Raw genomic sequence first — 23,028 nt, forward strand, 5'->3', positions numbered from 1 at the left:
GAAAAAAACCTAAATCCTATGCTGACATGAAAATAAAGCTCTAAATTAACATCTCAAGGCACAGAGCACCACCAGGGCCTTCCTGACTATGCAGCAGCACATATCTTTACAGGGGAAATTAATTAGGACTCATTTTCTTCGTGCTTCCTCCTGTGACACACACCCAAATGAAGGCTCAGCACGAGGAACATCCCAAGGCAAGATACCTGCAGGACCCAAACACTGCCAGTACATCTTGATAAGTCAGCCCTGCTGCTGCATGCAAACACTTTTAGCAAGTTAATTAACACATCAGCCTGCCCCCATCCTGTATTACAGCTCATTAGCCTTCAAACTATATTGAGGCACTCAATTTTTTTCCTTTGCTGCCCTACATATCCACTGCACAGGCAACACTTGCCTGGGAACCATCCACACACAACCGCAGCACCTGAGAGTGCTTCATGTTTCACCTTCCCCCTCTCACTGGAGCACTATCTAAAACAGCAATGTCAAACTTAATTTACTGCTTCACCACTAATCATCACCTTCATTAAAAGCAACATTAGGATAACAAACAAGTGTTAAACACTTCCAATTAGGCTTAATTTTTTCACAAGGAAAATCCCACGCGATTTTCAATTAATTATGGGAAGAGCTGGGAAGAGATTTTACTGAGGGTGGTGCTTTGTTGGGGTTTCCTTAAACAGATAGAAGAGTCAAGAATCCCCGAGGTGCTACACAGTTAGGGGAGCAGCACATCCTGGGAGCAGCCCTGATTTTGAGTCAGGAGCAGGGCACACCTTCCCCTGTCATCTGAGCTGGCCACATTCAAACAGCTCCCGGGGTGACTCACTGCAGCAACTGCTGACCAAACAGGGAGCAGGCACCTGGGACAATACCTGGCACATCCTGCTTTTAAAGGAGCTTTTGCAACATTGGCATTCAGGCCACACAAGGTACATGCTGTCTGGAGGCTGCAGAGAAAAGGCTTGTGCTGGCACAAAGATGCTGAGGGCTGTCCCCAGGGAAATTGCTGCTCCTGAGCTCCTGCTGTTGGAGAAGGCACACTGGGATGAGAAGGGATCCAGGCCACAAACTGTTCCCATCTTTTGGGCACACCTGGCTCGTGCCTCATTTGGAAATCATGGCCATATTCCTCCCTGCCTAATTTGGGAAGGAAAGAGCTGGTCAACACAGGCACATCTCAAACAACTGGAACAATAGTCCTTGCAAGTAAAAAAACTTCCTGTGGTTTCCCCAGCAGCAGCCACGTCAGACAAAAATCAATCTTTGCACTCACTGTATTCAAAAGTAAGAGTGTGGGTGGAGGTGGACTGTGGTTTGCTCTTTGCAACCTGCTTCCATCTGCCAACACTGGAAAAAACCAATAACCTGCTTTTCTTGAGTGGTACTGGCAAGAGCTGAAGTTGTCAGAGCACCTGACACCCAGCTACCATGAAAATCAGCAGCTTCCAAAAGCCCACATTCCTGGACAATTCTGAATATCTCAGCACAGTATCTCACTACATAACTTCACTGAGCTGCCACCAACAGGTCACAACAGGAGAGAGTCTGGAGCCCCAAATACCACGAAGCCCTTGAAATCTCAAGTTGTGTAATCTTTTCTGACCAGGAACCAAAATGATTCAGCAGCTCTAAGGGAAACAGCTCTTAATTTTTCATGAGAAGCTGTTAAGCCACTATATATGACTACCCACAATTTAACAGTTAATGAGATGCAACCTCCAGAATACAGGCTTAAAAATAAGTATCAGAAGCAAGTCATAACAAAATGGGAGTAGATGGCTCTTCCCAATTCCTTTCTCCTCTTTGGGGCTGCAAAGGTATTACATCATCCAACACAGCCCTATAAAACTGACATCCAGATGGGCTTGAAAAATAAAATACTGCTGTCTGCCAGCTCCCAGTTAGAGGACTCTGTCAGATCAAATTACACATCCTTTAATAACAGTGGTTTCAGATAGTGCCACACCAGTTGTCAGTTCTGAGGTGCCCAAAGCTCCTGGAACTCCCCAAGAGTGAAGGCAGATCACAAGCCAACAATAGAGTTTATTACTCAAGTTTTCCTCCTCTTGAAAATGTGTCTGATCTGAAAATGAAATAGCCAGAAGCATCAAGAGAGAGCCAGGACTAACCAAGAAGGGGGACTGAGCCTGTATTTCAACAAGTACATTTGCACAGAATAATGAAATGAAGAATTAAAGTACACCTTTCCCACAACGCTCCCTTCCACATTCACCCTCTGCTTCTTCCTACATGCACTGGATGGACTCAAAGACACACATGCTGAACATCCCAGATGGTTTAAAAGCTTTGGCCACAATTCCATGTTTTGCATGTATCATCCTAACAGCCATCAGTGTAGGAGCCTTGATTATCTTGGACATGTAAGTGGAGGTGGAAAACAGATCTCCATTTCAGAGGATCAGTGTACTGTGCTTTCCAAACACACAAATTTCAACCAGCAGAAACCCGTGGCAACATGCTGAGAAAGCAGGCTCCCAAAAGAGTGAGGTCCCTTAGAAAATACAGACAGGTACAGAGCAAGTTTTCCCTCTTGCAAGATGCCCAAGTTTGGTACCTTGCGGTCCCTGAACCCGGAGCGCTTCTTCTTCTTCCCCTCCGGCGGCGCCTCCTCATCGCCCGAGGCCACTGCTCTCCTGCCCTCACTGCTGCTGCTGCTCTCCTCCTCCTCCTCCTCCTCCTGCTTCATCTTCTCCCCTGGCTCTGCCCTTGGACCGTGTCTGACAGAGTCTTCTGCATAGGCCCTGTATCAGGGAAAAGAAAACGCTCGTTTAGGAAGTGACTGAGGGGTGCCACAAAATGGCCCTGCCAGGCTCCACTGGTTACAGTTCAGTGGGGAGGGCTGCAAAGCAAAAGCAAAGAAGTGACCAGTCCCCTTGGAATTCAGTGTGCTTTCCCCTGTTGTAATCAAATTTCCACCCCACATCAAAACCCAGACGAATGGCCACAGTAAGTTTTCCCAGTCCAAATCACTCAGTGAATTATGACACCGTCTCCCAAAAACCAGAGAAACACAGGGAGAAAGGCATATCATACCTCCTCTAGCACTAAATTCCACCTCTGCTTCCCCAAAAAGATGTATTAAGTGACAGAAATGTATTTTACCATCAGCACTGCAGGATTCAGGATGAACAACCTTTTTGTTTCAGCTCAGCTGATTTATTTTCTATCTCCAGCAGCTGACAAGCTGTTTTATCCCCTTCTTCCACCAATGACTCCTCTAAACACCAGTGCTGCAGGATTTGTGACAACAAAACTGGAGCTGTTTGTCCTCAAGGTGCAAATAAAACTCTGGCAGAGCCCAGGACCTTGCTGTTCAAATACAAAGATCTTCAGTCAATTTTGTCCATAGACCAAGACTCCACACTTCAAATCACTGAGAATCAGGAGCAACACTCAGAACTGCAACTGGCAATGGGATGATTAAATAAAAAGCAGGATAAATCCCTAAGCCAAACAATGCTCTGGCTTTCCCATGCTTTACTTGTAAAGCAGTTTAGAATCAGACAGAGCTCAGACCACATTAACAGCAGTGAAATGATAATCTCCGAGGATCCGTTAACGTGTCACAAGCAACAGAGCCAACGGTTTGACAAAATTATTTCTTTCTAAAAGACTCAAACAGCTCAGGGAAACATCCCAGCCTGCCCATAACTTAAATAAATCTGCCTTTACTTTGCATTCCTGGTGATTTATTTTGTACTAATCACAGGGTATGGAGCTTACACACAGGTGCTGCTCCTTGGCCACTTTGGTATTGCCTGGAACTATGAATGTGGTCATTTACAGCTGTGTGAGCTTGTTTTAAAAAGGCTGCCTTGGGAGAAAAACAAAAACAAACCAAGATTTTTGAAGTCTCCCAAGCTCTAAACAAAAGGCTACACATACTTCATCCTGCCAGTTTCCTGGAAAACACAGATGTGCTGTGTAATACTAACAGAAGAGAGCCTGTGTGTGTCTCCCCAGGAATCACAGAATCATGGAATGGTTTGGGGTGGAAGAGGCCTTAAAGATCCTCTCCTTCCAACCCCCTGCCATGGGCAGGGACACCTTCCACAGCTTGCAGCAATCTCAGCACATCAGCTTCCAAGAAGGAGCAATGAGTGTAAGTGATCCATCAATTAATTTAAATGCTACCAAAATAAAAGACAGCTCTCTCCTTATCAGCATCCAATAATTCACTGACAGCACAGAACAAGACAGATGGGAATGGGCTAAAGAACTGCAAACTCCACAGTACTGGTGGGAAGAAGACACTTTATCATTTATGGAATGGTTTGGGTTGGCAGAGATTTGCTCAGACAGGGATTCAGAGGTTTCTAGTCCACAGTGGGACAGAACACAGCCCCATTACAGGGGTCTGATGTAATAAAATACATAAGTGTTCAGTGAAGAGCAGTATTAATCCTGCCTTTTTACATTAAAATGGAGTTTTACACACTGTTCTAAAACAGCCCTGAGTCTCAATTTGCCAATATTTATTTGTGAGTCTTACATCAAAGCACCATCCTTATGGCTTCCACTGAACCAAACTTTCAGAGACAGGATCCAAACCTGGGTCCTCCACAGGGATCTTAAGGCAGGGAAGCTCTTTCCCCAGAACAGTCCTGCAGCTGATCTCTCTTGGAGAGCACGAAGTCCATGCTGGCACCTGTCCTGAAGCCTTTCCTGCAAGTTAAATCAGCACTGGCACACCCTTGAGGAGCTGTGGGTTTGGCTGAAAAATGCAGCTGCCAGCTGAGGCTACACCAGCAGCACTGACATGGAAAGCCCTTGGGCAGGCAGGACACCCATCTTAAGTGGTTCTGAGGGAACCTCTTGGGAAAAGGGACAGAAAAGCAACAGGAAATCAATTGCTTATCTCCACAACTAAGGTATTCCATAGGAAACGTGCTGGAGAATAGCTGGATCAGGAAAGATTTGCTCCTGTAGTGCTTGACTTACAGCTAGCAGACCAGGGAAGGGATAGATGAAATTAAAAAATCAAACTTTTTCAGCACATCCCACACATTCCTTCAATCCATCAGGCTGTCAAGTCAGTTGCTCCAGTGATACAGATGGAGGCTGTTTGAATACAGTCAGCTTTTTCCTCCCTCTGGTTTACCCAGGTAATTAACTCTGCTCCACACTCAGATCACCATCCCAGCATCCAGGAACATGAGCTGAGGAGAAAGGCAGAGTCTGTAGGCTACTTCTCAAGCAAGCTTTTAACAGCTATTCCTGAACAAACCACTGAAGGAGCAGCTCTCTATGTGCAGCTTCTCTGTGTATTTTACCACCCTCTGCTGAAATCCTTGGCTTCCAACAACTGCAACTTCCATACTCAGCCCACATAAAAAAAGCCTTTCAGTGCAGATGTCAGAGTATGGCTGGAGGAAAAAAAAGCCCATGGCTTCAGAAATATCCACCCTGCTGGACTTCCCTCAGCAAGTGAAGACTCTCTCTTCTTCTCCCCTGTTTGATGAGGCTGACTTTCCAATGAAATTCCTGGTGCAGCAGCTTCTGCACAAAAAAGGAAATGAAAATACAAAGCCTCCCTTCACTGTGTGCCAAGACCAGCACCAGCCTTTCCCCACAGAGTGTGCCTGCCCTGGATCCTGAACCCTACTGCCATGCTTCAACCATTCTGATCTCTTCAGACTTTTTTCCCCTCCAGTGAACTGAATTTGAATCAAAGACTACTTGCCACCCACTCAGCAATATCTCCTTTGAATCCTTGGAGAAAGCCAACAATCAAGTGGAAGATTAGATTCCTCATCCTCCCCCAAAACACTGAGCTACCAAAGGCCTGCAATGATAAATTCTCTCTTGGGGAACCATTCTTTAGGAGAGCCAAACACACGCAGCCATGGGATATCCAAGCAGGAAGGATGCTGGGACTCACACTGGGCATTAGCACAAGGCTCCAAGTTGCAGTTCTTCCAATGAATCACAACCCCTCACTTGAAAGTATTTTTCTTTTTTGAGTGACAGAAGCAGAACAGCATGAAAAAAAAAAAAAATCACAAAACTTTGTGCCAGAGATAACAGTGCTCAGTTATTCTAATCCTGAAGGCAGCAGCAAAATATTCAGCTATCAGTTGCTGCTCAGTGTCAGAAGGAAATGTAAGAGATGGGCACCCAGGAGTCAGCAAAGATGCTGTCAGCAACCCAGAGGTAGGAGGGAGGAATCCTGCCTGACACACGAGCTCCTCAGCTGACTATGAGTTGCCATTTCCCCTGTATGTAAACATCTGGGGACATCCCAGTGAGGCTTAAAAGCCACTTAAGACTTCAGGGCTTTCATGCTGTAATGCAACAGCAAGTTAGGACATGACATTCATAAAAACAGGCAACCTCCAGGGATCTGGAGAACTTTCAGCAAGGAGCTCTGGCTCACCCTCAGCTCAACCATATTCAGCACCTAAATTAGTTACCTGAAAATTTAATAAGGAATTCACCAGAGAGGATGAAGAACCACAAGCCATTTTTTCAGGGTGTTGCCACACTCACAGGGCTCTTTACTACTTTGCTTCCCTCCTCGTCTCTCACATACTCAACAACATAAATTGGCACAATGAATTTGTGGAAAGAACTTCTCAAAGGCAGTCACCCTAATGCTGTGGTGTTCTGACATTACCCCAATATCCTTGTGAGCATAAATCTGGGATTTCTTAATCCAGGAGATGCTGCTTTCATTTCCAAACAGAGTGGGGTACAGGGCTGTGCCCCCAGGATCTGATCCTTTCCTTCCCCAATGTCCATGGAGAAAAAAACCTCAGCATTCAGCCAAAAGCCACTGGAGAGAACAGAGTTCTTTCAAGACACCACTCTCAGACCAATGTGTCTTGAAGTTTTAGGAAAAACCCTCAGCACAGCAATCCCAAGGAGAGTCTCTTGAGTGTGTCACCTCTCACAAAGAATTTAAAAAAGCATAAAATCATAAAATGGTTTGTGGTGGAAGGGACCTTAAAGATCAGCTCATTCCATCCCCCCAACATGTAAGCACATGAGGGCTCTAAAAATAAACTCACATGAATAATACCTCCAATTTTTCATCTTTTCTCCCATACATTAGGTTAAGTTGTACCTGGCACATCTATAGCTATAAAACAGGTTTCTTCCCTCTTGACTATGATTTATGTGGTTTCCTTTGTTTTAATACAAGAGACATTTTTGAAGTCTCTGTTTCAGCTGGCATAAGATATTTCCAGCAATTCTCCCATTAAAAATGTATTCTAAGCAAATTACTTTAAAGCCCCCAGGACATTGGTGCAAAAAATCAGTGCACTCTTAAACAGAGTTATAGAATCCCAAAACAGTTTAATTTGGAAGGAACCTTAAAGCCCCTCCAGTGCCACCCCCTGCCATGGGCAGGGACACCTCCCACTAGCCCAGACTGCTCCAAGCCCTGTCCAGCCTGGCCTTGGACACATCCAGGCAGCCACAGCTTCTCTGGGCACCCTGTGCCACGGCCTGCCCACCCTCACAGAGAACAATTCTTTCCCAATATCTGAACTAATCCTGCCCTCTGACAGTGGGAAGCCATTCCCCCTTGTCCTGTCACTCCAGACCCTTGCCCCCAGTCCCTCTCCAGAGCCCTGTTAGGCACTGGAAAAGGCTCCAAGTTCTCCACCCCAATCCTCCTCTCCAGGTGAGCACCCCCAGCTCTCCCAGACCCTCCAGAGCAGAGGGGCTCCAGCCCTGGGAGCAGCTCCTTGGCCTCCTCTGGACTGCCTCCAACAAGGTCCATGTCTGAGGCAGCAATTTCCAGAGCAACACAGGTGTCTGACCCTTACTCTTACCACTAATTGATTCAGAGGAAGATAAGAAAAGGATCATTACCTAAGTATTTTCAGTCTGTCAGGAAGAGCACTGGTAAGACTCTGCTTACAGAGGTCACTCTGTGCCCCCAGAGGTACCTTTGGCTCCCTTACTTCACTCAATGTTAGACTGATTAGCAAGCTTCAACACCAAAACGCCAATTTAAGGGCTTTCAGAGGCCCACAGATTCAGCCAAGAAGGGTTGTGACATGAAGAACAGATCTGCAGCCATTTCCTAACACTGCAAATGGGTACCAGGAACTAGAAAGTACAAGTTTTACACCAGGATCAGTAACAGAATATTTTTTACAAACGTTAAGCTTGCCACAAACTGTGAGATTTAGTACTTCTCATATATTAGTGCCCCATTTAGAGTAGCCAATGACTGCACCAAGATTAATTTCAATTAATTCAGTTCATTATGCCAATGCCCAGATACTTAATTGCTTCTCTTGCCAGCTGGAAATCCTCAGAGTTTAAATTATTGCTGAGAAAGGGTAAACTTCATTAGTCTTCTAAGCTCAGCTATTTGCACTGCTCAAGTATTCCTTGCCACAGGAAAAGGGAGCAGCATGAGCTACTCCTGTTGTGTAATACTTTAGAGAGATTCATTCCCCAAAAGCAGGCAGCAGACCTTCCCAGAGGGCAGGGAAGGCAACAAGACCAACACTTACCTGCAGTGGACCAAACAAAGATCCCACCATCCACCTCCCATCTCAGGAAGACACAATCAAATCTGCCTTGCATCATACAACCAGAGGATTTTTCCATACATATCTTTTCACTCCTTGATTTCTTCCCTACCTTTGTGTGAGCTTCCTTACCCCAGCACTGGCTGCTGCTGCTGCTGAGAGCACACCCTGCAGAATCCACCTGAAATACACTGCTTTCAGGCTGTGCCTGAGAATTCCTGTCTTTCTTCACACCACCATCATCATCTTCCACTTATCTAGCCCAAGAAACTTAAATGTTCCAACTGCTTTTTGATCTGGCCTGATACATCTTTAATGCCTTAATTGTAAAGAAATATTTACATATTTATCTCTTAGTACTAATTAATTATACTTACTGCTGCTTCCTGTACTAACTCAGGACACACCTGCCTGAGGATGTCATTACAAACATTCTGTACTCACCTGCTCTCATACTTAAACTCTACTGATCACCTAATATCCATTTTCAGAAAGACAAAGGAAATTTACACTTCATCCCTTATTTCTTTAAACAAGGCTAAAATGCCCACTTGAAAGTCCATTTAAAACTTCCACAGATGTCAGTGTGAAAAATTTTCTACATCAAACATATCAGTTTTGTTCCTTGTTTTATTCAGCAGCTTTATGCCAAGTAATTAAATTAATATTGTAAGCTTGGGTGCACTTTTATTTTACAGTTGCTGACATTGAGGATTTATTTCATGGCTCAGATAGGAAAGGAATACTTGAAAGTCTGTACAATTCTATTTAGTGCTTTATAAATTTATAAAAGATGAAGGAGACAGAGCAAGGAAAGGCAAAACAAGTAATAACAGCAAGTCAGCCTCTCCAGATTGATGAGAGCTTTGTCTCACTGACTGATTTCTATCAGTGCTCTCAGCTGAGGAAGGTGCCCAAGGGCCTCCAAAGAACAGCAACAAAAATCCCTCCCTGACCCACCACTCCACATAGCACAAGCACCATCCTCCTGATAAAAGCAATACCAGCACTGCAAATGTAGCTGGTTTGAAAAGCAGAGGAACCTGCTACAGAAGGGAGATATTAACTCCTTGATTCTGGGACAGCTTTACATAGGACAGGATGTCCTACTGACTTTCTGATCATATTGAGGATAAGGTTTGAAGTGGAAAAACCCCACTCTCTTCCCTGCTGGAAAAGGGGAGTTATCCTGGCCATTCCCTCAGAGGCACTGACTGCATCAGTGCAGATCATTACCAAAATGCAGCAAAAAATGACACTGTGCTGGATCACGGTGTTCTTCCTCCACTAAGCAGCTCCTCTTAGCAGAGAGCCAGCTTTGACAGCTCTAAGGAACAGCCAGAACAATTCCAGTCACCTTTCTCCCACTGCATTAAAACTAAAGCCTTCTAGCCACAGGTGAGCAGGAAGCCAGCAACAAATCACCTGAGTATTAGAATGAAAAGAACACAGGCTTGCAGCAAATACTTTATTTTTAGACTCTAATTGCAGTCATGTGCTTGAGTGACACTGCTGGTGCCACACCAATGGAAGAGAAGGGAGTCCCTGTTTTACTTCAGACATGGCACAGCCTCAGGGTTCAGTGAGAGTCACCTCAGGAAAGCCCAAACATCCCCTTTCACCTCAGTTACAGGAAAGAGCTTTGAGCCCCAGAGCCCATGAGATGTCCTAAGGCTCTGACCCTGAAAATGCACATAAACCCTGTGTGCTGCTACCTTCCCACCCAAAGACAGACTGTCCCCTTCTGCTCCTCTGCTGCATTTTATACATCAAGCAGCCAGCAGACCACACAAAACAAGAGAGGAGCAAACCCTGTCCAGATGTGCTGTTTCAAACAGAAGTTGTGAAAGTGAAGGTTTCTCTCTTCACACCACCACAAACCACCAGGCAGGGAGGAAAGGAGGCAGGAAACCACATCAAAGAGCCTGTCGAGGCAACGCCTCACCCCGAGCTCTGCTGCATCCCTGAGCACTGCCAGCTGCAAAGCAGCTCCTCAGGGAATCACCCCCAGCCATTCACAGAATCACTCAGGGAATCACTTCCAGTCATTCACAGAAACACCAGGTTGCAAGAGACCTCCAGGATGATGGAGTCCAACCCAGCCCCAACACCTCATCTAAACCCTGGCACCCAGTGCCACATCCAGTCTGTTCTTAAACACATCCAGGGATGGTGACTCCCACCACCTCCCCGGGCAGGCCATTCCAGAACTTTATCACCCTTTCTGTAAAAAAACTTTTTCCTGATATCCAACCTATATTTCCCTTGGTGCAGCTTGAGACTGTGTGCTCTGGTTCTGTCAGTGCTGCCTGGAGAAAGAGACCAACCCCAGCTGAGCACAGCCACCTTTCAGAGAGTTGCAGAGAGTGATGAGGTCGCCCCTGAGTCTCCTTTTCTCCAGGCTGAGCACTCCCAGCTCCCTCAGTGGTTCCTCACAGGGTTTGTGTTCCCAGCTCCTCACCAGCCTTCCTTCCATGCAGCAGCAGCAGGACAAGCAGGAGCATCACAGGTACTTACCAGGGGCAGGAAAGCAATTAGAAATCCATGTATTACCTCTGCCAGAGGAATCTGGCACTCGCTGTGGCCGCAGAGGTCCCGAGGAAAGCCGCCACCAGGAGCCGACGCCGGGTGCCGGGGTGCGGGGCTGTCCCATGGGAACGCCGCGCCACCGCCGCCAGCCCCGCGGCCACGGGCAGGAAGCGCAGCCGGAACATCCTGCGGAACGAGAGCGCTGCTTTAGCACAACAACAGAGCTTCCAAGTGCTGCCTGTCCTAAAGCAGGGAAAGTTTCACGGAATAACTCAGGGGTGTTTGTTACCTGTTCTGAAAGAGGCACACAATCTGCCTAATAAACAGGTTAAATACCTGTATTAGGTATTCGCACACACCTGGCCGTCACATCCAGGTGCTCATCAGAGTTACTCCAACTCCTCAGCCTTGCCCCAAAACCCCCATCAAGAAAGAATCTCACCTTGACTGTGAGACTGTGGACTCCACATCCCTGCAAATGTTCCAGGCCAGCCTGGATGAGTCCTGGAGCAACCTGGTTTAATGAAAGTATCCCTGCCCTGCAAGGGGCTGGAACTGGATGATCTTAAAGGTCCCTAGCAACCCAAAGCATTCCATGATTCCATGAAATATTTTCAGCCCATCTCTCAATTTCCAAGGCATGGAAGATGGCAGTAGACCTGATAAGCAATCACAGCAGGTAAGAGCCATTTGGCCAGAAGCAAAGTCACAGCTGGATTTTAAAAGGCAAATTTAGCCAAATAACAAGCAAACCTATCAAACAAGCCCCAACCCAGGCATTTAAATTTTCCTAAGAAATTCCTACTGTTCTTAAATCCCTTTTTTTAGCTAGCCTGGAGCAAAACATTTATATGCAACTGTAAGTACAGGGCAAGTTACAAAGTGTCAAAACTGATAAAATACAATCCATACCCCATTACATGTCCAACAGAACAGAGACAAATGGGAAAGCAGAGCTACAAATCTAAACATAATTACAACAGAGAAAAAAGGAACCACAGAAACACCACCTCATCACACACCAGCTGCAGGGGGCAAAGCAATTTTGGTGGCTCACAGGATTGAAGGCACAGGGTAAATGCTGCCTTTGAGAAGAAAATTTGCTGCGTGTTTATGTGAAATGAAGGTTTCATTTCTGAGGCAAATGCAATTTTTTCATTCACAAGGTCATCCTTAAAATTAGGAACAGAATGGTAAAGGAATTCCCCAAAAAAAACCCACAGAGCAGAGGAGCAGCAGCCTCATTTTTCCTTTTATTCCCTATTCTTGCCATTCTACTCACATATTCCCAGGCAGTGAATAACCACAGAATACAAAAATAAAGCCACAACTCTTGTTTTCTATTTGCTTCTGCAACACAGGATGCCACCACACCATTCTGCTAAACCATTCACTTCCAAAAATGAGGATCCTGGGACCTGTCTGTGCAAACACCTCTCAGGTGTGTGGTGTGTTAGGCCAGTCCCACTGCAGAGCTGGATATTTCAGTGCCACCTGCTGCAGGTCAGGGTTCCACAGCAGAGGGATGCAGAATTTGGGATGGGAACAGAGGAGGAGGGAAGGAAGACACATCAAATATTCAGCAGATAATTCTGAGGGCTGGAGCTCATTATGTTTTAAGGCAAGAGGTGGTGGAGAAGGCCCTGAAGACTTCATGGCACAGTAAAAAAGCAATAAAAAATTGTTAACAAATCTCTTAACAGTGGGTTTTTTCCTAGCAGATTAAGACTTTTGTCTTAAGACAAGGGAGGTGGGATGGAGCACAGGAGATGGTGGAGGTGGCAAGGCACAAGCTGCTTGTCCATCCCCACCCTGGTTTATGGGCAAACACCACAAATTCCAGGGCTCACAGTGAATCCATCCAAACAGCATCCATTTGATATTCATCTGTGCTCCTATTAAAATTGGCATTATTATGGCTTTGTTTATTCCTTTTCAAATAAACAGGCTTAAAATTCAAATGTTAATAGAATGCAGGCAGCTTACAGCACTGATCCTCCAATCCTCTCCAGCTCTGAACAACAATGAGATGCTTATGAAAAACAACTCTGATTTCAAATTTAAAATTATTTCCACTCTACACAAACCTGATTTCTCATTTGGTCTCCAGAGATGAATTTCTGTTCCATGCAGAGGAAAATCTGCATGTGTTCCTTTCCCCAAGAAGCTATCCCTGCCCTTTCTAGGGTTCTCCATCCTAATTACAGCTTTATCTTCCTAACATGTATTGGATAAGGGAAATATTGCCATACCATTTAATCAACCAAAATGAAAATTAAGCCCCACAGCGTTTACTTGGGAGCTTGAAGAGATTTTTTACAATATTTCTGATTGTTGGCTTTAGTACTGCATAAATGTTTACTCTGCCTGAGCCTTAAGAAAAGCAAAATTATCTGCCTTGTCCAAGCAAGCTCCATCCTTGATTCTGCTGGGATGTTTACCCAGAGTGTTCACTTGGTAGCAACTGCCTGAGAGAGCTGAAAGCAGCCAGTTCTCACAATCACCCCAAAATAAAGAGCATCCTTATCTCAGAGCAATTAAAAAAATCCCTCTGGAAGCGGAATTTTCCATCTGCAAGTTCTACAATCTCTCACAATTTTCTTTTTTTAAATCAAAAGTGCCAGGATATTTGGTATATTTGGTTAAAAACTCCAGGCACTGAAGTCAAGATCACTTGAGAAAGCTGATGCTCACTTTTTGAAAGATTAAAAATAAGCATCTTGTCCTGTGCAGCAACATAAAGCTCAACACCACAGTTTGCAGTAGGGCAAGGAATAAAACTGAGATCAAGTATAAAGCTCCCATCAACTGATGTGATTACAGCTAACAATAAGAAACAATCCCAATTCCTGAATTATTTACTGTAATAATTTTTTTTATAGGATATAACAAAGCAGCCCAGAGGAAAAAAAAAACAACCCACATTTATGTTTGCTTATTTTTATTACTTTGGAGTTATCATGATGCTCTAGCACTACAGCTACAAGGAAATCTGTAAACTGCATTTATGCTTCCAGGAGATAAGCCAAGCTTACCTTAAATTCTTGCTCAGAACAGCTTTGTAGTTACTTTCAGAGGTTGAATCAATACCCTTGGACAAATGAAACAGCTGGGGCTTTTTTTCCAGAACAGAATGACCCATCTACTTTTATTTATGCCACAATTCATAGGTGGTTTTTTTAAGCAGAAGAGTCAACAGAGAGACTCCACTTCCAACCCAAAACAGGGTTCATTCAAACTGAGACCATCCAGGTCAGGTGACAAGAAGAAATGCAACATTCTTTCAACAGTTACATCAGTTCTGGCTAGATGTGGGTATTTGATTTCCCCAAACAACGACCCTCTGCCTGCCAATCTGCTCTCCAAGGGAATTGAGACAAGCTGTCCACCCCTGGCCTTTCCAAGCCCTAGATTTTTCCAATGCAGATAAGAATTGGAAGATCCCAACTCTTGCATCCTTTTTTTGACACCAAAAGGAGAGAACAAAAAGATTTGCTCCTGTTTTTCCAGCCCCCTAATTAGCTCATGATTCCAAGACTGAAAGCACTAAACAGCTGAGCCCGGGGAAAAGGGAACTCCCACACTTGGGTACCCCCCAGCACTGAACTTTCTGAGGATCTTTTGGGGATCCAGAGCAGATAAAACACTTGAAGCATCGTTTTGATGTCAAAGCTGGCCTTGGCAGCACAAGCATGTGAGAGGGAGAACAGTAATTCAATAAGCCAGTGGGTGTTTAATTTTTCATCAGAGAAGGGGTCACAGGCACTTTTTTGAACAATTTTACTAGGACATGGATTAGCCCATGAATTAGTGCAGAATGTCAATTGTAAATTTAAATATACTGCTATGCAGGGAGATCTGAAAAAAAAATAATTGTATTTAGGAGGCAGAATTTAGGCATAAAAACTCCTGCAGAGACTGGCTGAGATGGAGTCACTAAGAACTCAAAGAGCTTTCTGGAGCTGTGTGTTTATTAAAAAGCCAAGTTTGACGCTGCCAGAGCACATCAAGACATCCTGACCCAACAGATGCTGTAGGAAAATTCCTCACCTGTTCCCATCTCAGCCCCTGACTGTCAATTATCCCTCAGCCCTGCTCACTCAAGCCAGAGCCAACAGCAGAGGAGTGAGGGTAACAGCTCCCAGCTCTCCTGTCTCCATCTTCTTGAAAGGATTGGGAAGAGGGGAAGGAAAAATTAAAATGAGGAAAAAAGCACAACAAACCCAATGGAAAGGAAAAGTCAATATGCAAGGGAAAGGGTGAAGCAATCAGGAGAGAAGTTCACCATTAACACTGAGATTCATAAACCAGCAGGAAAGAAAACCTCACAGCTTCAACCTGCCTCCACCAAAATCAGTTATGACTTCTCCTTCCCAGAGAAGCTGAGGCTGCCCCTGGATCCCTGGAAGTGCCCAAGGCCAGGCTGGATGGGGCTTGGAGCCACCTGGGACAGGGGAAGGTGTCCCTGCCCATGGCAGGGGTGGCACTGGATGGGCTTTAGGGTCCTTCCCAATGGGAACCATTCTGTTATTCCATGAAATTTGTATAAGAATAACTCCTGAAAGGGTGCCAGGAGGTGCATTCTAGCTAAGGAAACACCTAGATCCCCTCCTTCCCCCTTTTCCAAGACAGACCCAACAGGTCCTGCTCTTTTCCCCTCCAAATTTTTAGCTTACCGAGCACAATTTTGAGAGAAAGGATTTCACACCTTACTGAAGTTATTAGCCTACCAAGACACATAAATCAGTTTTGGGAAAATGAAATCTAGCAGCAAAAGTAATTTGTCCTCAGGTAGGAGATTGGGGCAATATTTGATCACATTAATTTTGCTGGAGAGGAACCATATTTGTTTCAGAGCACGATTCAAATTGATGTAGAGTCAGTCTACCAAGTATCAATCAATGCAGAAACCTCAGCCACAGCCCAGCAATTTCTTTTTAACTGTCACTGCAGTAAAGTTCCACCTCTTCCTAAAATCCTCAGCCCTGGAAATGACCAATCCCCAACTCCACAGCTCTGTGACTACACCCAGCCATGGCTCAGGGATGATCAGTGACATCCCTCCCCTCATGAGCCGCTTTATTCTGCCAAATAATTGTACTGATTTTCAGGGCTAGGAAGAGAAGAAGATGCATTGCAAACACACAAGCTTTTAGATTTAGCTCTAAAAATGCATTTTTAGAAATTGCAACTGGATTATTTATAAGGATGTAGGACAGTAGCTGGCTTGGGCTTCCCTTGAAGGGGAAACAGGAGTGTTTACATCCTGGGGAAAGACTTTGGTGCCATTAAACTGGCAGAAGAAACTTTGCAAATTCAAGAGCAACCCCAAATGTCACCTGTGAGCTGAGTGGCCAGAAGATCTGAGAGTGGATGGATGCAGCCACCATGAAGCATAGCTTTGGAGACACACTCATTTTTCATTTGTATCCAAACAGAGTAAAGTGGGCCCATCTGTTGCAGCAGCACTGAAAATAGCATCTCCAGCAAGGCTACACTATTTCCTTGCTACTTCAGACTGTCAGACTCCAGCAATGCACTGCAGGCTTCTAGGAGGCAGCTATAAACTTGCACAGAAACAAATGCCAAATCCTGCTTTTTCCTGGTTCAAGCTTCCCTTCCCCCACTCAAAATGCAGCACATTCCTTGAGATTTTCTACCTAGAAAACATTACAGTAAACCCCAGCCATGAAAAGCTCTCTAAAAATACCTCCAGAGATGTCAGAGGTAATTTAGAAGAGTTGTAAAAACAAAAACCAACCAAAAATCTTCTCACCCCTTATTGAGGATAACAATCCTGCTTCACAAGCTACTTCTACCCTACTCGGAAGTGTGAAATTTTCTTTTTCCAGCTGCTATTCTCAAATAATCAGGCTGCCTTTGCAAACCAGCCACTGCAGCAGGTGCACCAGAGCACAGGTATTTCCACACTGACTTGAGGAGCAAAGGATGATCAAAGAACTTCTGGCAGAAGGGTAGAAAACATAACATGTCTGCCTTTTCCTATAAAAAGTTACAGCCAGCAGGTATGCATCTGCTTAATGGCCTGACTCATTTAACTTGCCTTGCACAATCTGTGGCCACAGGGCATGATTTCCCTGAGAATTCCTAACTTTTCCACAGAATGGAGAGACTCTCCTTGAAGCTCCATCTAACAGTAATCCACCTGCGTGTACCTCACAAGAAACAAAAAGTATCTCAGAGCAGTCACACTTGAGAAATGTTTATGGCCCACTGGGCTCTAAGAAAACCAGTGTTAACTCCTAATGGATAAACACGTAAAATTAATTCTGGAAGAGAAAAATTTAGAACAAAGCAAAAGCCTCCCTAGGCTGACAAGGTGGCAGGTTTGAGTTACCTGAAGATACAATTCCAGCTCCAGAAAGAGACAAAGGTTTTTTGAAGGGTGACAGACAGTGGATTGTCTCAGAATTTGATATGGTGAAGTCTGAACTCCTCTGTGACAAGGAGGAAAAAGATTTGTGAACTCCCCCAAGAACCTGAATATCACAATGTGGTAATTTCTCCTCAGCTGAAGTTGCCTTTTAAACAAACATCATCTACAGCTACATCTTCAAGAAAAATGTTTCTTCCTGGCCAAAGAGTCATGCTTTGGTGGCTTTCTTTTCCATATAAAGCAATTTTAAATTAAAAACGTACTGAAACAAATAAAAAAATTCACAGCACCTGTGTTTCATTTACCAGATGGAGATCATTTGGGAAATCAGGAGAAGAGCACAGCATTGCTTTCCCCCCAGAAAGGAAAAGCAGGTCTGAATCACTGCAGCTGCTTTTCTAGCAACACATTGTTGGATTAGCTTGAGCTTCAAAGAGGAGAAAAGAAGATGGATAAGCCAGGCTAGTGCCTTGTGCTTTTACAACACAGCCTGAGGGCTCAGTTTCAGCAGGAAAAAGCCAGCAGCAAACACCTGGCTCCATCCAAGGTGGGCAGGCAGCACACCTTAGGTACCTGGCTGTATCACAACTGAGATTTTTGTGACCAAAACCCCACTGCTCTTCTAGCTCCTGAAGCAAAAATGCCAGAGGTGGGAAGTTTGTACCAAACAAAAGAAAACACAGAGATTCAAGTGGTGGTACAGAACACGGCTGGTCCACACAGACACTGGGGCTGGTGTGTGTCAGCACAGCAGCTTTGTCTGCATCACAGACAGGCCATGAATTCTGCAGCCACACACATTCCCTGGGCTCATGTTTCAAGCACAGGTCAGCTGCAGCTTTTCTTGTCTCAAACCATGACCTTCTTCCTTGTTGTCTACATGAGGATCTCGGATTCCACATCACAGAGCCAAAGTAAGAGAAACTGTGGTGTTGTGAGGTCTTCAGGATGAGGTGAGAGACGAGAATTTGACTTTATGTTCTCAGAATGTTGATGTATTATTTTATGATATTATATTACTAAAGAAAGAGAAAGGAGACATCAGAAGGCTAAAGAATGATAATGAAAGCTTGTGACTGACTCCTCAGAGTCCAACACGGTTGATGGTGATTGGTCATTAATTAAAAACAATTCACATGGACAAATCAAAGATGCACCTGTTGGTAAACAATTTCTAGACTACATTCCCAGAGAATCAGATAATTATTATTTTCATTCTTTTCTGAGGCCTCTCAGCTTCCCAGGAGAAAATCCTGGCAAAGGGATTTTTCAGAAAATATCATGGTGACAAGAAACAACTAGGAATTTTAGCCTGAAAGACCTTGGAGACCCAGAAAAAAAAAATCCCCAACCCAAACCCTGTACTAGCCTCAGAACAAAATTCCCAGTTACAACTATCAGTGCTTTGGTTCTTCCAACCTTGTCCTGCCCCACAGGAACGGACAAGGAGCTCTTCACATGGTGGGACTACAATTAAAGCTGCTCTCAAGAGAGGTTAAATGCAGAATGCACAGAAGCAAACTCCATGGCAAGTGTCTCTGGGGATAAGCAAGTCACTGTACTTACAGACAGGGCAGCAGACAAACAGAACCCAGAATTTACTACCCAAGGACTTTTCAGGTAAGTGCACAGAAGCCACAGTAAAACAATTCATGATCTAAGAGTCTGGTTTTCCTCTTTTAAAGTATCTTAAATCTAAAGCTAAGAGGGGAGGCTGCCACAGGCTTTGGATGGTGTGTGCTTAGGGAGACAAAGTGCCTCAGGCTCTAGTCTCTTTCTGCTATGAGTCTGAGTATTTTTTGCTTGAAGTGTCAAATGCATCACCCTAAAGATAAATATTCATCCTCAGCATTTCAGTACCAACAAAAGAGATGGAGAATGATTTTGGACAAGGACATGGAGTAAAAGGACAAGGGAGAATGGCTTCCTACTGCCAGAGGGCAGGGCTGGATGGGATATTGGGAAGGAATTTTTCCATGTGAGGGTGGGCAGGCCCTGGCACATGGTGTCCAGAGAAGCTGTGGCTGCCTCTGGATCCCTGGCAGTGCCCAAGGCCAGGCTGGACAGGGCTTGGAGCAACCTGGGACAGTGGAAGGTGTCCTGCCCATGGCAGGGGTGGAACTGGAGGATTGTTAATTGCCTTTCCATGATTCTGTGTTTAAGAGGGAGCCACACCATTTGCACCATGCTTTTCTTAGAACAATTCAGTTTAAAAAAGAAAGGCAATAGTCATCTCAAAGGTGTACAACACCCAAAGACCTTGGGTAACTGTTTCCTGCTAAATTATTCCAAACAACATCATCCCACCTGAAGTCACATCTACCCAAAGACACTTTTTCAGTGGCACCCCTTCAATGTCCCAACAGGAAATCACAGCACCAGGAATTAATATAATTAAAGTTATTTTTATTGTTGTACCCAAGCACCCTCAGCCCCACTGCACTGAGCTGAGTTAAAATATTGGCCCCAATATGTCCACTGGGAACTTAGGAAGAAAAAAACAAGTATTTCCATATCCCAGCTCACTTCAGGAAGTGTTACTGCAGCAATTGCAACATCATGAAACAATGTGTTTTTATAACAATAATATGATTGCTACAGAACTTATTTTGCTCAAGAAAATAAAAATTATTATTGCCACAGCTGAGACTAAACAAGTTGATGGCTCCCTCAGCTATCACCTGAAAAAAAAACCAAACATTTCTGAGATGCTGCTTCAAATGATCAGCAAGTCTTGAAGCCTGAGGACATTGGGATCATCTCTCCTCAAACTCTGCCATGAGCTTATCCAGGAACCTGCAGGGAGAAGTGACACAGCCACCAGTGACACACAGGGCACTCCAGAGGGTCCCCAGCAGGCAGACAGTAATGGAATCAAGGCCCATCATTCTTTTTCCTCCAGGGCATGGCATTTCAGCTTCCTTGGTTCAGGAAACATTAGGGAATACCACAAAAGTTGCTGCAGGAAATGGGTCCATACTGGGAGAACAAGCCACTTCCACAAGGAAATAAAGAGGGGTTACATGAGCTTAAGATTCACTGTGAACACCTTCCACCATCCCAGACTGCTCCAAGCCCTGTCCAGCCTGGCCTTGGGCACTGCCAGGGATCCAGGGGCAGCCCCAGCTGCTCTGGGCACCCTGTGCCAGGGCCTGCCCACCCTCACATGGAAGGATTTCTTCCCAATATCCCATCTAGCCATTAAATGCTCTGTTGCTCCAGATGGACAAACACATAGTTTAAGTATCTTTTATTAGCTTTGGTTGTATTTTTGTTGGGGCTTTTTTTATACCTCCCAATGTTCTAACACATTTTTAGTGACCACTTGAGTTTTTTTTTGGTGTTGGGAGTTTTTTTACATTTTAGGAAAGAGATGGAACAGCTGAGGTTGGCTTGACAGAAAGCTCCAGGCAGACAAACTTCTCCCAGGGCTCAGTGTGCCCAAGCATTTGCACCAGGAAAGAAGTCAGCACAACTTTGCACACTGCAAAAAAAGGCAACTCATTCACCTACAGCTTTGAGAAAAGCCCTAAGAGAACTCTCCAGGACAAGAATAATTCCAAACAAGGTATATTAATCAGCCAAATAATGAACACACCAGTTAAAGCAACTGAGAGCAGGGAGTTGCACAGCCCAGCACTCAGCAACACCATCCTCACCTGTAGTGTATTTGCTCCCAGTTTGCAGGTCAAGAGGTCACAGGGAACACAGGGAAGTATTTCTCAGCTGGGGCCTGCTCTAGAAATAAGAAAGAAACAATAAAGATCATAACTTCGTGCTGCACCCAATTTCCCTCCTGGCAGTCATGCCCTGCAGTGCTCACACATATCGACCTCAGGAAATGCACCTCAGACTGAGCCAAAAAAAGCCAGGAGGAGAAGGAAAATGGTCAACAGCTGAATGAAGGAATTAAAGATAAGCCAGGCCTTTAACTCAAGTCCCAGCTGGCAAAGAGGATTCTAAAGGAGAAACCTACAAAATTCCTGCCTGATTTGACCTGCCCACCCCCCTAGACCCAACTAAGCACAGCCAGGTTTACCATCTTTCCCAAGCAGCTCATTAAACTACAGGCAAGTACAGAACACATAAATCACATTGTGATAAACATCAGGCATTTCTATGCTCTGAGCAGTACATTAACTCAAATTCACCCTCAAGGTTTTCCGACACAAACTGCACATCAAACACAGCTGGGGCCATTCAGCGCAGTTAAAGCTTTAAGGAACCTCTATCAAGAGAAAGTAGTTAGACGTGAGCTCTAACACACGGCCATAACTCACACAGCCCGGGCAGCGCCACCGGCGATCCCACAACAGCAAGAAAAGTGACCCAAGCCTGGCTGGTCGCACGGTGGGAGCTCCCCAGAACTCCCTGCAGGGCCCCTCGATGCCGAACCCCGGCGGGACCCTCCTTCCTCCGAGCGCCGCCACGGAGCCCAAGCCCCACGGGGTCATTTCCCGGCGGGAAGGCACAGTGTCACTGCGGGACGGGGGATGGAGCAGCCAGAAGAACGCTGCATCCCGAGCCCCGTGTGTCCCGGAAAAACTGACTGTCCCGGGCAGCAGCTCTGTCTTAGCCCCAAGCCCCAGGACCCAGCACCCCTCACTCCCGGGGCCTTGGAGTCCCTCAGCTCCGGGAGGCAGGACCCTCCTATTCCCGGGGCCTTCGACTCCCCCTTGCCCCGAGCCCCGGGAACCCCAGCTCAGCCCCCGGGACTCCCCTCAGACCTCTGGCCTAAGCAGACCCCACATCCCGGGGCCTTGAACTTCCCCGTGCCTTGGGAACCCCCCGTCCCCGCCCAGTTCCGGGCTCTGGCATGCACTCAGCCTCAGCCCCCATCACTCCCAAGGCCGGGAGCTCCGCAACCCCGCCACCGTGGACTCCCCAGCCCTGAGCCGTCCCCTCGCCACCGCCTCCGGCCCCTCAGGACCCCGCTCACCTCAGACCCGCCGCCGCTCCCGCCGCCCCGCCCGCCGGGCGCGCGCGCTTCCGGGGGCGGGGCGTAGGGCGTGACCACGCCCATGGTGGGCGTGGTCTCGGCGCCTGCCGGCCGCCGTGAGGGGCGCGGGGGTCGCTGCGGGTTTTGGGGAGGTCCGTGCGTGTGTTGGGGTTCAGAAACCTCTTTGTGTAGGTCACGAGAGGCTTTTATACAGCGTGTGGTGAGTGTTCCTACGGGTCCTGTGTGTAGGCGCTGAGGGGATTGGGTATAGGGCCTTGAAGAGTGTGTGTAGGGCCTCAGGGGCTTAGACGTACTTGAAGGCCTGTATATATGGTCTCAGGGGTCCATATATACATGTGTGTATTTTATATATATATATCTATATGTATATATATATGTATATACATGTATATATATGTATATATGTGTGTATATATATAAAATATATATATATATATATATGCGTTCTGTGAGGTCTGTATATAAGGTCCGAGGGGCTCACCTATGTATAGGTAGATAGATAGTCTGAAAGCTCTGTATGTAAACTCTGAGAGGCCCAGATAGACAGACAGACAGACAGAGGCTCTGAAAGGCCTGTGTATAGGTTCTAAGGGGCACACATATGTATTTATGGGTTCTGT

General features: G+C 45.6%; 1 protein-coding gene across 6 annotated transcripts in view; it reads right to left on the bottom strand.

Annotated features, from left to right (window-relative positions):
- MICU1 (mitochondrial calcium uptake 1) overlaps positions 1–22,484 on the bottom strand; it is a 90,897-nt gene extending 68,413 nt beyond the window's left edge. For 4 of the 6 annotated variants that reach the window (XM_059850976.1, XM_059850975.1, XM_059850974.1 and 1 more), the window contains exons 1-4: positions 22,388–22,484; positions 21,108–21,186; positions 11,076–11,237; positions 2,585–2,771 (exon numbers count right to left, since the gene is read on the bottom strand). In XM_059850976.1, the coding sequence (XP_059706959.1) occupies positions 2,585–2,771; positions 11,076–11,236 (348 nt within the window). In that variant the 5' untranslated portion in view covers position 11,237; positions 21,108–21,186; positions 22,388–22,484. The remainder of the gene's footprint in view (positions 1–2,584; positions 2,772–11,075; positions 11,238–21,107; positions 21,187–22,387) is intronic. The other 2 variants (XM_059850973.1, XM_059850977.1) reach the window with 2 other exon arrangements.
- Between the last annotated feature and the right edge of the window lie 544 nt (positions 22,485–23,028).

This window comes from Haemorhous mexicanus, chromosome 7, assembly GCF_027477595.1.
Source record: "Haemorhous mexicanus isolate bHaeMex1 chromosome 7, bHaeMex1.pri, whole genome shotgun sequence".
Taxonomy (NCBI): Eukaryota; Metazoa; Chordata; class Aves; order Passeriformes; family Fringillidae; genus Haemorhous; species Haemorhous mexicanus.